Here is a 13,300-nt window from a genome sequence, read left to right as displayed (position 1 = left end):
CGTTGGAGGCCTGGAACTTCTCCAAAGACTCTGCAGCCTTCCAGCCAAAGCTTGGAGGCCTGGAACTTCTCCAAAGACTCTGCAGCCTCCCAGCCAAAGCGTTGGAGGCCTGGAACTTCTCCAAAGACTCTGCAGCCTTCCAGCCAAAGCGTTGGCTTCCAGGAATTTGACCAGGACATAAAGAGCAAAACCTGAGGACTGTATCTACAAATAACTGCTACTTTGGCAACTGATTGGGCCCCGACGATCACCATGTCAAGGTCTCAAAGATCTGATTGGTCTCTGGTCATACATTGGTTGTAGCCTCCTTAGTGATGTGTTAAAGTGTATGGCAGTGAGAAAAGTAAAGTGTTCTAGCCTGAGAAACCAACTTCCTACTCTCCCCTCCCTGGAGGTTCAAAAATTAAGCCACCTGAGGACCGACCAGTGCGGCTTGCACCACAAGGCCTTCTGGGGTAAGCTGGTTAGACAGACAACTGGATTGGCTGGCCTGTGTCTCTGGTGAGTCCTGGCACAAAGCGGGGGATGAAGCAGATTTTTCAAATCCTAAAACCTAGAACAGGAAGGGCAGCGCTGTATGGGTGTGCATTCTCCTTGGGTAGGCCTTGCTTTGGGATATCTGTGAGAGTGTGGTGTTTCTTGTTAGAGGAAAGGGCTATTATCCATAGGCACTCCACTGCTTATGTGGCAGTGTGCTGAATGGGCACACTCACAGTTCCATAAGGGGTAGACTTCATGAAGTCCAGATCATGAAAACTGTCCAAGCCATTGACTTCCCCCTAGCTTATCGAGCAGATAAGGAACTTCTTCATCATGACTATAGTTATGGGGTAGACTCAAACTCACGCTTATTTAGGAAAAAAGGAATACATTCACAACCTGTATCAAAATGAATCTCAAATCTTGCTGGGGGACTGGCTTTTGGATGCCAGGATGATTTTGAGAGCACTAATATGCAGAATCAAGAGACGGTACAGATTGGTACGAAAGGCATCATGTAGGAACTCAATATCGAAGCAGTGGCTCCAGGTTGGAGGGATTCAGCTTCGCCACTGTGACTGAACATGGAGGTTTTTTGACACGCTCAAGAAGGTCCTGTATTTAGGAAGGCACAGAGGTCCTTACCGCACACCACCAATGTCTTAGCAAAGTTGTGACCATCTTGAGCCTGAATTCTTCACACCCGTTGTTCTGGAGTGGAGGCAGCTGTAGGAAATGAGGCCTGTGCCGGAATTAGCATAGATGGCGATTCCTCTTCAGAGACCCCAGCCAGGCCGTGGTGCAAGCGTCTACAGGAGGAGGATGGGGATTGGTTATTGGGACGAGCATGGAGTGAGAGCTCTTGGCCATCTTACTGTTCTATTTACCTTTCTTTTCAGAGTTCTAAACTGGGCTCATGATGTCTCTGGGTTTTTTGGGACAGTAGGCATTGAAGAGGCTGGAGCCCTTGCAGAGGGCTTGCCAGCCTTGTTGATAGTGGTGAACACCTTTTCCACCCTTTCCCAAATAACCTTAGGGTGCCTGGACTGACTGGAGCCCCATTAATTGGTGTCCTGGTCTGGGCAAAGCCACTAGATGGAGGATTGGTGCAGATCCAACACTGTCATCAACTTCCCAAAATCCTTACAGGGGTTAGAGCCCAAAGCCTTCGATGGGACATGACTTCCATTTCATTGAGAAAACACCAGTGATGTCCCAACGGCAGCATCAGAGCATGCGGAAAAAACAAAACTGAGGACATGGGTTTTATGAGGGTCCACATGTCTCACCCATGACTGACCATCCGTACTCACAGGAGCCAATGATTCAAGAGTGAGCCGCAGTGCACCCACTGGTGGTTGAAAACGTTTTCCAAGCCAGTCTTGTGCCTAGAAGTAATACTCTAACACGAGGAATCTGTGGAAGGACGGTAGAACAAAACACTGCTTCAAGAATTGCCATGATAGAGAAAAAAAAGACAAATATACTTTATGAAGTCACCATTTACCCCTTTCATGATGTACATGCGCATAACACTAAGGGCCTCATCACGAGTTTGGCGGTAACCCTTAAATGTGGCTGTAGCACTATTACCGCCACATTTGAGGGTCCAACCAAATCATGATCTTGGCGGACTTCTCCCCAGCTCTGAGTTGGGGGGAAATCCGTGGCAAATTTGCCGATTTTCAGCATGTTTACCGCCAGCGGGAAATCCGCCGGCGGTAATAGCGTGAATCTTCCCCATTGGGCCCAATGGGGAATGAGGAATTCCCGAATGGGCTCAATGGGGAATGGGCAATACCCGTTCCGCCAAACCCGTGATCCGGCGCTAATAGCTCCGGGGGGTTTGGCGGTAGGGCTATTAACGCCAGTGCTAATAGCACCGGCGTTACCGCCCAACTCGTGATCAGGCCCTAAGAATGGGAAGAGGCTGATGAAAGGAGTACAGCAGTTGTAATAAAAAGTGTAAACGATCTTATTTCAACACATGTTGACAATACGCTAACCAATGAGAAATGACTATGATCTAGTAGAAGCAATGCAATCTGTTACAGCTCTATCAAGCAAGAATACTAAGAGGAATGTGCCCTTTTTGGGTCTGCCTAGAGAGAGGTATATCTCACGGACAGAAATGCAGCAGTATAATTTAGGGAGAGAGTTTCTTTCCCAGGCTGCCTGGTGGTGTTTTTTCCCCATTTGCGTTGCTATAAGAAGTTCTCAATCCTTAACAATCATCTGCTCTGTGATGCAGAGAATGGCTATATTTGACTATTGAACCTTAACTAAAAGCAGTATCTCACAGGCACCATCTTGGAGTGGTGGAGCATTCCTGACATCATGTTTACTGGCGTGTGTCAGCTCTGTGATAATGTTTCTGTGCAGTGCATGTTTTCTCTGTGTAATTATACATTTTAAGGAAAGAACCACTTCTTCAGGGTCTTTGCGAGCATTTCTCTGTTTGTATTTTCCCTGTGTGTTACAACTTTGAAATGTGGAACATTTGTAATGATCCATTACAGGAGAACGCATTCACTTACTGATTACTGTTTGCAAGCTGGTGTAATTGGTCGTATGATGTTTTGGAAGCCTGCTGGGTCAGAGTGCAAGTTGAGGCATTTTCTGCTTCAGTTAAATCAGCTTATCAGTGTATTGTGCGGCACTCAACAAGCATTTCCAAAATAGGACAAAGTGGGACCAATTTACATATAAAGCACTACTTCTGAAAAATATAGTTATGGTGAACTTGTTTCCTATCACAACACTGGGCCTCATTAAGAGTGTGGCGGTCTGGTAACAAGGGTGCCGGTAAGCTTACTGACACCCTTGTTACCGGACCGTCACATTACGAGTCTGCCTTCCGGGGCTGCTGCGCCCGGCAAATCTGACCCTGCCGGGTGCAAAGTTTCCGGTAGGTAGACTCATCATGGAAGCACTGGCGGTGCTTCTGTCTACACACTACCATAGAGTCCTAGGAATGGGGACTTACAAAATCTGACGCCTGACTTCCTGTGCCGCTGGGACTTGTAATGTCCTGGTGGCACCGGGAAGTCAGGCGCCGGATTCGGTTGTACGGGGTTGCCGGCAAACAGCCACTCGCACCAGCGGGTTACCGTCAACCTCGTAATTAGGCCCACTGTGTATCCACTTAACCCTCTCCACCTGAAAGCTTGTAAAGCATCATGCATGGGCCAGAACATGATCTACAGGAAGAAGGCAGCAGTATCTAGCCCAGACGAAAGGCCGTCCAAGGTATGTAAATTACTGATTTCTGGAGCATGACCATAAATGCTGGTCACAAGAAGAACGGGGTGCTTAAGAACCTAAAAGACATTATGAAGTAGAAACATTGGGAATTCCCTCCAAAGGCAAATCTACAATAGGCTTGTGTCTCGTGAGGACATTACAAAAATAATCTTACCCTGAACATTTACAAAGTCAGACCTATTTGCTTTACCAGTGCTTCTTCTCATGGGTTCCTCTAGCGATGAAGTGTGCTGCAGTGAACCACAATGATGCACCAATCAAATGTTGAAAACAGGATCAGATTTAACCCTAACCTGCCCTACACCAAAAGGTTCAGTAAATCACAGTGAAGCTGTAAGGGAAACTGCAGCAAGTATTTGTATTATTTTTCATATATTTTGTATTTATGGAGCGCTGTACGCCAACACGCTGCACAAATCATCATAGTACTATAATAAATGAACACAATGACTAATAACCAAAAAAGGCTAAATAAGAGAGCGAAAAAAAGAATAAGAAGAAATAGAGCGAAGAGATAGAGGAAGTGTAACCTTTTCAAATGTTTGTCTGGTGAATGATGCTACCGTAAGTTTTAAAACCCAAGCGGATAGCTTCAAACAAAGGAACTTTCTGGAATACTTTTTCCCCGATTAAGCAGTACTGAGCAAAGATACCTGGAGTATTTACCTTCCCTATATGCCCTCTTTAGACATAATGGTTCCAACTATATACCTAAGCCAAAATAGGACAGGTTCTGCAGAATAGGTTCGTTTTTATGTAGAAATCTCGCTTGGTCAGATTTGTTCCTGATATGGGGAACCCTTTTCATGATAACATCTACCAAAACTAGCCATGTTTCAAGAGCTTAGCATAAGCTTCTGCCCACAATACGGTAAACATTGCATGAGAGGAATTCCTTCACGGTCCTGGTAAACATGTCTTTCTTGCCTGGTTTTTGATGAGGGAAAATTGGCTCGTGCACCGACGCGCAGTCGTCTCTGAACCCTTGGAGTTTAGCAGGTGTTGGTGACCTGGGACCATTGTCAGACACAATAAGACCAGAAGCCTTCAACTGAACAAGGGCATCCTGCGCCCTCTTCTTCTCCTTCTTCAGCATATTTACCAGAATATCTTAAGGCACTGTTAAGGAGAACCCATAACTGTATCTATTCATTAGAAATATGATGAACTGTCGAAAGAAACACAACACAATATTTTGTCCATCAATGCATACATGTTGGCCCATACACGTACATTTTTTTTTTAAACAATTTTTATTATTTCAAAAAAACAAACAACATTTCAACTTTTGTGGACCTCCATAGTCCGTATCACATGTCATATTACACAAAAATATTTACTGTCCATCCCCTCCCTCCCCCTAAACACTAGCCGTCACATCTGTGCCATTTACATAAGTGTCTACGGGGATCTCAGTGCTCATTGACACATCCGAGTCTTCCGTTTCGTGGTTATCCTGGTGAGGGTTCGCCATTGAGGTCACCAGTTGCCTCCAGGCTATCAGGGGGCCTACTTCCTCCTCTCCTCCCCTGGTAACCGCTTCAAACCATACCACAGTTTCTGCCTCAGCCCATGTTAAAAGGCCGGCCACCAAATCTCCACCCTCGGCCTGTGGGCCGCCTTCCACCTCATTGCGATTCTGCGTTTGGCCAGAACATAGGCTAGATCTTTCATTTTACTTATATGTTTTAAAGTACGTGGCCTGGAAAAACTCCCAAGCATGCATGCCCAAGCAAGCCTCACATCCAGCTCCACACCCCCGCCAGCCATTCTCATCCTTACTTCTTCACAGAATTTCCGTATCTCAGGGCAGGCCCAGAACATGTGCAGCAACCCTGCCTCCACCTCCCCGCACTTGGGGCATTTCTGTATAGCAGAGCCTCCAAACCTGGCTATCCTTTCGGGGGTCAAATAGGCTCTATGGGTAATATACAGCTGGATCTGCTGGAGCCTTGCGTTCCGGGACACCTTCTTGTGGTACTTTTGGGCTCTTTCCCACTGTCCCTCTGTCATGGGTTCTCCCACCTCCTCCTCCCAAGCCTCCCTCAGTTGGGGCAACTCCTTCTCCGTCTTCGTTCTTAGGAGTTCGTATATCCTTGATATTTTGTGACCTCCCTCAGAGATGTCATACATCATTTCCAAAGTGGCATCAGGTTCTTCCATTAACACCGTCTCGGGCCACCTCTCCCTCACCCGTTTCATAAACCTGGTATAAGTAATATATTGGCCTCCATGCACCCCCGTCTCCTCCTGCAACCTCTGAAATTCCACCGCTTCCCCGTCCCGCCATATATCTCCGAGAGTAGCTATGCCCACCGGTTCCCAGTATCTGCGGACCCCTTTAAGCAGTTGGAAGTCCGCCCCACATAGCGCCCCCAGTGGGACTTGCTGTGAGAGCGGGTCTGTGTCACCCACTGTTCTCCACGCTCTGCGCCAGATCTCCCAGCCCAGCATCAACAATCTCCCCCTCTCCGCCACTTTTGTTCTATGCAGCCATACTATCTCGTTTAGGAAGTAAGGGGCAGAGTCACCTCGTAAAAGCCTAGCTTCCGCAGATTCCTCTGTAGATAGCCACCTAGCCACATAACAGCTGTCCCGCCAAGTAATACAGTTCAAAATTCGGCAGGTTTATGCCCCCCTTATCACTCGTGTTTTGCAGTTTCCACAGGGCAACCCTGTTCCTAGAGTTGCCCCATAGGAAGCCCCTACACATGCTGTGGAGTATCACAAAAAAGCGTCTGGGAACCAAGAACAGGATATTCACAAAAAAATGTAAAAGTCTGGGCAAAACCACCATTTTGAGCAGGGCTGCTCTTCCCATCATGCCCAGGGGTAGATGAGACCAGAACCCCATGCTGTTCTTAATGCCCTCAACTGCCTTCGCTGTATTGTGTTTGTGTTCTGTCTCTAACTTATGGTAGATGTTTACGCCCAGATACCGAAATGTCTCAGGCTGCCAGGGTATCTGTAAGACGGGTAATCTCTCCAGTGGGGTGTTCCTGTATCTGCCCAGGGGGAACAAACTGGACTTCCTGGGGTTTACCGATATTCCAGAGAGGGTGGCATAACGGTTCATCACCTCCAACACATATTGCAGGTTCTCCTCGGGGTAGCGCAGATAGAGAAGCATATCGTCTGCGTACAATGATATCAGATGTGTTCCGCCTTTCGTTTGGATCCCAACCTCCCCGTATTGTTGCCGCAGGCATATTGCCAGCGGCTCTAATGCCAAGATGTGTAGCATGGGAGACCAGGGACATCCCTGTCTGGTCCCCCTGCTGAGCTGCCATTTATCAGAGATTATGGTTCCTGTTTTAACTCTAGCAATCGGAGAGCTGTATAACATCTGGACCCACCTGGTATATCCTGGCCCAATCCGGTAACCCTTCAGGGCTGCTTTCAGCCATGGCCACCGCACTGAATCGAATGTTTTACCGCATCCAATGATACAATAGCCAGCTCACCCTGGTCTCCCTCAGCCTGGTCAATAATATGGTGCAGCCTCCTATGGTTGTCGGTGATGTTTCTACCGGGGACATAGCCTGTTTGGTCCGAGTGTATCAGTTTACCAATTACCCTCTTTAACCTATTAGCCAGCACTGCCGTGAGTATTTTACTGTCTTGGTTGAGCATGGACAGGGGCCTGTAAGACCCACAGTCCACGTCTGGCTTGCCTGGTTTCAGGAGTGGGATGATTACTGCCTCGCAGAGAGACGCTGGCAGTTCCCCCGCTCGTATGCCTCATTGAGCATGGCGAGTAGCGGCTGGAGCAGCTCTTGCTTATATATTTTGGAAAACTCACTGGGTAACCCATTCGACCCAGGCGCTTTGCACGTGGGTAGGTATTGGATCACCGTCTCCAATTCGTCTGAGGTGATGGGGGCGTCTAGTGCCGCACGTTCCAAGTTATCTAAGGTGGGCAGCCCTATCTCCTCTATTGTTTCCTGTATTTCTTGGCTCATTTCTCCTCCTACATCCTCATATAGTCGTCTATAATATTTGAGGAACTCCCCGTTTACTTCTTCCTGGGTATTATAGATTTGGCCTTCCACGTCTTTGATCTCGCTGATCATCGGACGGGGGTCTCATTTTTGTATAGCCAAGCTAGTAATCTACCTGGCTTGTCCCCCCCCTGCATGTAGTCTCTCTGTATATTTCTTGTAGTTTAGTCTGCATAATCTATCCCAGAGTTCACTACAGGTCATCTGTAAGTCCCTAATCCTGCTGCTATCCTCACTGGTGATTCATCCACTTTGTGCTAAGCCCTCTAGCTCTTTTTCCATTTCTTGCAATTCCCGTTCAATACCCCCCTTGGATTTGGATATAGCCACCCCGCGCACCACCACCTTAAATGCTTCCCATACCGTTCCCTCAGAGCGTACACTACCGGTATCAATTTCGAAATATTCCTCAATGGCCTCCCTAAGGTCTTCTCGAAATCCTGTATCTTGTAAGGCCTCAGTTCTGAGCCTCCAAGTCGGGATCTGCGCTCTGGGGGGTTGATGTCGCCATTCGACGACCAGAAGTGAATGTTCGGACAGCACCCGGGCCTTGTATTCCGCGCTCCCCATTTCTCCTATCCCGATATTCGCAAACACATAATCCAGCCCCGTGTAAAGGTCCTGAGGTGCTGCATAATGCGAATACTGCCTATCCGCTGGATGCAATCGTCTCCACACATCCTCTAGGCCAAGGTCTGTCAGCAGTGACAACAGCGCCCTGGCTGCCGGTGCTGGCTTTCCTAGTTTATCATCTGACCTATCTATCCTGGGATGCAGGGTGCAATTAAAGTCCCCACACCACACCATCGCGCCTCCCACCATGGGGCTGATTTTGCTATATAGGGATCTGAAGTATGCCGCTGTGTCATGGTTTGGGGCGTACAAATTTATGATATTTACCTCTCTATTTTCCAGGAGTCCCGCCACCACAACCATCCTGCCCTCTGGGTCTATCGTCAAGCTGAGCAACTGAAATGGCATGTGTGGTGCCACCCATGTGATTATCCCTCTTGCATATGCAGAGTATGTGGCCCCTATGACTTTGCCTTTCCATTTTCTCTTGACCACCTCCAGCTTCTCTTTAGTGAGGTGGGTCTCCTGCAGCAGAGCTATGTCAATCTGCATCCTCCTCAGGTACATCATCACCTTATTACGTTTCAAGTAACTATTGAGGCCCCGCACATTCCAGCAAACAATTCTGAGATTACTCGATGCCATTGGCATGATGCATGCAACACAGATCCCACTTCTGTCCCCGTGCCCCTAGGCTCGTTTCCCCTCCACCTCTCACTCCAATATTTTCTTCAATGGCCCGCTGTCCGACTAGTTTCTCTCCCAACCCCAACAACTCTACCCCTCCCCTATCCCCAACACCACCCCACTGCACACAACCCTTCCCCTCCCCCCACCCTACCCGGCCCCAACAAATGCCCAGCTCCATCCCTGGATCTCAGGCCCACCCGTGTCTGTTCCTGTCTCGTAAACGAGAACTAGGATCCCGCGGGTCGTCACCGTGCTACCAGTGACCTAACTAAATATACTACTAAGGGGAATAAGGATTGCCCCTCAGGAGCCCCCATTCACCTGTACTAGGATTATTGCGTTTCACGGGTCCCACCGGCCCATAATTGTACAACACATTCTCACAGGCTTTATTCTAAAGCACTATATTCAAGTCCCAGTGACTGGGCCATGTCCCGAGGGAAGGCCCATTTGTGCACTACTTATCTCCTGTGATTCCTGTCTGGATATCCGATTCCTGGGGACGACCTTGCATGTCCAGCCAGGCCATCGCATCTTTTGGCGTCTCGAAAAACAGGGATTTGTTCTTGTAGAACACTTTCAGTTTGGCTGGGTAGAGCAGGATGTAGCGGTGGCCTGCCTCTCTCAGCCTCCTTTTCACCATCCCGTAGTTCATCCTGCTACGCTGCACGTGAAGAGTATAGTCTGGGTACGCCGTGATGGTTGCTGACCCCCTTTCGATCTTCCCTCCCCTCCGGAAAAATTCCAGTATCTTCTCCAGGCCTCGGTAATTCAGGATCTTAGCAATCAGCGGCCGTGGGGAGTTCCTGAGGGCGGTCTCCTCGCCAGGGCCATATGAGCCCTCTCAACTGCAAACCCCTGGGTCAATGTACCGCCAGTTATTTCTTGCAGGAGCATGGTTTCCACATATTCTGTCGGAGTAGAGCCCTCTATTCCTTCCGGCAGGCCAACAATACGAATGTTATTGCGTCGGGCGCGCCCTTCTGCTTCCTCCGCCCTGCTTTCCAGGTTTCCCACCCTCTGCACAAGGGCATGGAGTTCCGATCTGTGGGCAGCACATGCCGCCGTGTTCGGGGCCACTTCCTTCTCCAAGTTTCCAGTACGCTCAGCGAGCATCCGCACATCTTGTCTCAGCAAAATGACCTCCTCCTGGACTGCTCCCATCTTTAGGTCCAAGCCCTCTTTCAGTTCAGTCATTGCCTGTCCCAGTTTGGTTTCCCAGGCAATTTTCAAATCCGCTATCGCCGCCACCACTTCCTGTATCGTGCCCGATGCCTCCGCTATTTCCGTAGCACTATCCTTGCTTTTACTCCCCTCGGTGCCGGGGGATGATTTAGCATAAGCTTCCATCGTGGGTTGTTTGTTCCTGGGTCTGACCACTTTAGAAGTCGCCATGCTGTGTTGTGCCAGCAGCACATCCCATCGTGTTACGTGTCTGCGTGGGGTCGTGCCTCTCTAGGCGTTGCAGGGGCCGTTGTGGTTGTATTCCGGTGTAGCCCTCTACCTGCTCCACTTCCAAAATGGGCTGTGTCCTCCCACGTATCTTCGCACGCTCTCCCGCTGCGCCACTTGCCCTTGTTGCGCCACCTCAGAGGCCAGACGTCGTGTACACCCAGTGGCCCAGCGCTCTCCTCTTTCGGCCCTCCGTCGGCCCCAGGGCCGTCAGGTCCGCAGACCAGCCCAAAAATGTTGGCCTCGTTGTCCTATGCTGGGTAGTCAACCTTGTGTTATGTCCGGGGGACAGCAATTGCCCCAGATTGGTCTCATCTGTTGTCTAACTTCAGCCATGCCATCTGTGCTTTGGGAGATGGCCCTCCCAAGTGTGCCTTGCTTCCAATGTTTTGGCACAACTCGCCTCGCTGGCCACCACACTTCCCACAGGCAGCACTGCTTACTGCAGTATGGGTCGAGTGGGGCTTCTGTGCATAGTTGCATACAGCCCCTCCAATGTTCGAATCAGGTCTTCAGTGGCTCTGTGTGCTGCCACTGTTACTCCTTGCTTCAATCCTGGGGGTCCCTGTTATATTGTAGCTGTTCTGCCTGCCAGCGGCATTATCCCGGCCATTCTCCCAGCGCAGCGCACATCCGCTCATCTCTTCGGAGCTTCTGTTTCAATGTATCCCATGCAGCTTCCCTCGGCGGCTTTACCGCGGGTCGCCGCTCGCTGTCAGTTCACTTTCTCAATCCACGGATGTTATTGAGCTCCAGCCGTGTGTGCGCCCGCTCGGGGTGCACACGTCTTTTAATGCTACAACGAACCACGGGGCTCACGTTCCGTTATTGCAGCTGCCTCTGCAAGTGTCTTAGGTTTCCTTTGTGTGCGCCGCCATTTGGTCTCCCGATCTTCGCTGGCTCTCCTGAAGTCGGACGCCTAAATCTTCACGGCAGTACGACGTACATGTCCCACATTTCCAGCGAGTGTGCTCCCCACGTTCATGGGCAGGAATATGGTTTTCCAGCGCCGGCAGAGACCCGCAACCACTCCTATTCTGACGGATCGACACAGGATCACAGGAGCTCCCACGGAGCACGTCCCTCTACATGGCCGCCTTAGCCACACCCCCCATACACATACATGTTATTTTCAAGTTTATATCACACTGCATTAAGTAGGCACCGTGGCTAGGCCGGCACATTGCTTATCTGACCTGACCCCACTCTCAGGGGTACATGATTGGTGGCAGCATTTTGTTCAATTTTATTGGGCACAGCACAGCTGTACTCCATCGGAATCTTCTCTACTGGAATCTACTCTTTCTATAATTCAGGCCAGGGTCCTGTTTGGGCGACCAAAGGTCCCAATCCTGCCATGCAGCTGTGATGCTCCTGGGAGTTTTGCTGGTTTCTATGACACTTTCCCTGCAGTGTCCTGATCTGAGGCCTCATCAGAGATGGGCTCCTGAAGGGACTATACGCCCCTCGGGTCTGTGTTTGCTGGAGGGTGGCCACATTTGTGTGATTCTAGTAAGGCACAGCCTGATGTAATACAGGGCTAACCCTACCAGGAATCCAGGCGAAATGCAAAACCAAACCCACAGTCAGACTTTGTTTTACATCATCATCATCTCACTTTATTTTAGAGTTGAAATAACCATTACAATGAACTTCAAATCAACGTGTGCACCCTAATACAGAATGTAACACATGGATCCAAGGGTTAAACGTTATGTATAAATCAGTTACTTTAAAACTCATGCACTCCTAAATACAATCTTGAACAGCAATGCAAATAATGGAAATTGGTTAGAAAGTAGTTGCTTTAAGGAAAGGCTTTCTAACATTTAAAGCATCTGTGAGAAACAATTGGCACCAAATCACGCCAAACCAATTGGTCATTCAATTACAATGATCATTCAAACATTGGTGTAATGCAAAGAACAATGGGCCTCATTCAGAGTTTGGTGATAATTCTGCAGTTTTTCTGTGGAATTGTCATCAAATCTGATTATTATTGCTGCCACTGGGTTTGGCAGATCCAAAGTGGCAGCATGGTGGAGTGAAAACCCATTTTTGAAGTGCATAGGACTCCATAGGGATATTGGTGGAATGAACCTGATAATCCTCTCCGTGGTAATACTGACAATCTTTGGCATTACAGTGAAGGAGTAACCTGCACACCTTTGCTGGAGGTTAATCATCACTTCAAGATCAAACTCGAAATTGGCACTGCCATACCAATGGCAGTAATTCAGTTACCACCTTTATTAAAAATTATTTCAATTTTTTTACCACACCACCCAACTCAGATGGTCCAGAATGTCTTCTCCTTATTGTATCATGCAGTGGACACAGTTGGTTGATATCACCATTTCTTTAACTGCAAAAGCAGTCACAATTCATCTCTCTCGTCCAATCTCATTGGTCAATCACTGACAATAAGGATCATCTATGAAAATTAACAAGTAAAATGAGATCTGTTTGGGGATTTCCCATCCAGGTTATGTACTTCTCACATCTCGGATGATTTTATTAATGCAAATCCTCCAACGCTGGCTCAATAATCTCTGGTTATAAATAGAGTCCATTTCCCATGTTGCTAGGTAACAGCTCAAGCTAGTGGAACCAAAGCTCCAGTCTGGCCTTTTCTAAAGTAAATTGTATCTAGACCAACAACGTATTCAACTGCCTCCTACTTATTTCTGAGTAAAGGAAGCACTGTAATTCGTATAGAAAGCCGGAGTCTAACAGAAATAGAATATGCAAGCTAGCAAAACCCTAGCTCTTGATGGATTGCAGTTGGTTTAACATGGATTGCTAGATGTCATGCTCAGCTTCTAGCAGTAGGCCACACT

The 13,300-nt window shown here is 48.5% G+C and overlaps 1 protein-coding gene across 1 annotated transcript in view; it reads right to left on the bottom strand.

Moving 5' to 3' along the window:
• KIF6 (kinesin family member 6) overlaps positions 1-13,300 on the bottom strand; it is a 2,002,255-nt gene that overhangs the window by 1,040,619 nt on the left and 948,336 nt on the right. Inside the window, exon 13 of the mRNA XM_069608751.1 lies at positions 4,672-4,854. Within this exon, the coding sequence (XP_069464852.1) occupies positions 4,672-4,854 (183 nt within the window). The remainder of the gene's footprint in view (positions 1-4,671; positions 4,855-13,300) is intronic.

Source organism: Ambystoma mexicanum, chromosome 4q, assembly GCF_040938575.1.
Source record: "Ambystoma mexicanum isolate Mex_15411 chromosome 4q, UKY_AmexF1_1, whole genome shotgun sequence".
Classification (NCBI taxonomy): domain Eukaryota; kingdom Metazoa; phylum Chordata; class Amphibia; order Caudata; family Ambystomatidae; genus Ambystoma; species Ambystoma mexicanum.
The sequence above is the reverse complement of the archived record's forward strand: the minus strand, read 5'-3'. Positions and strand labels throughout refer to the sequence as shown.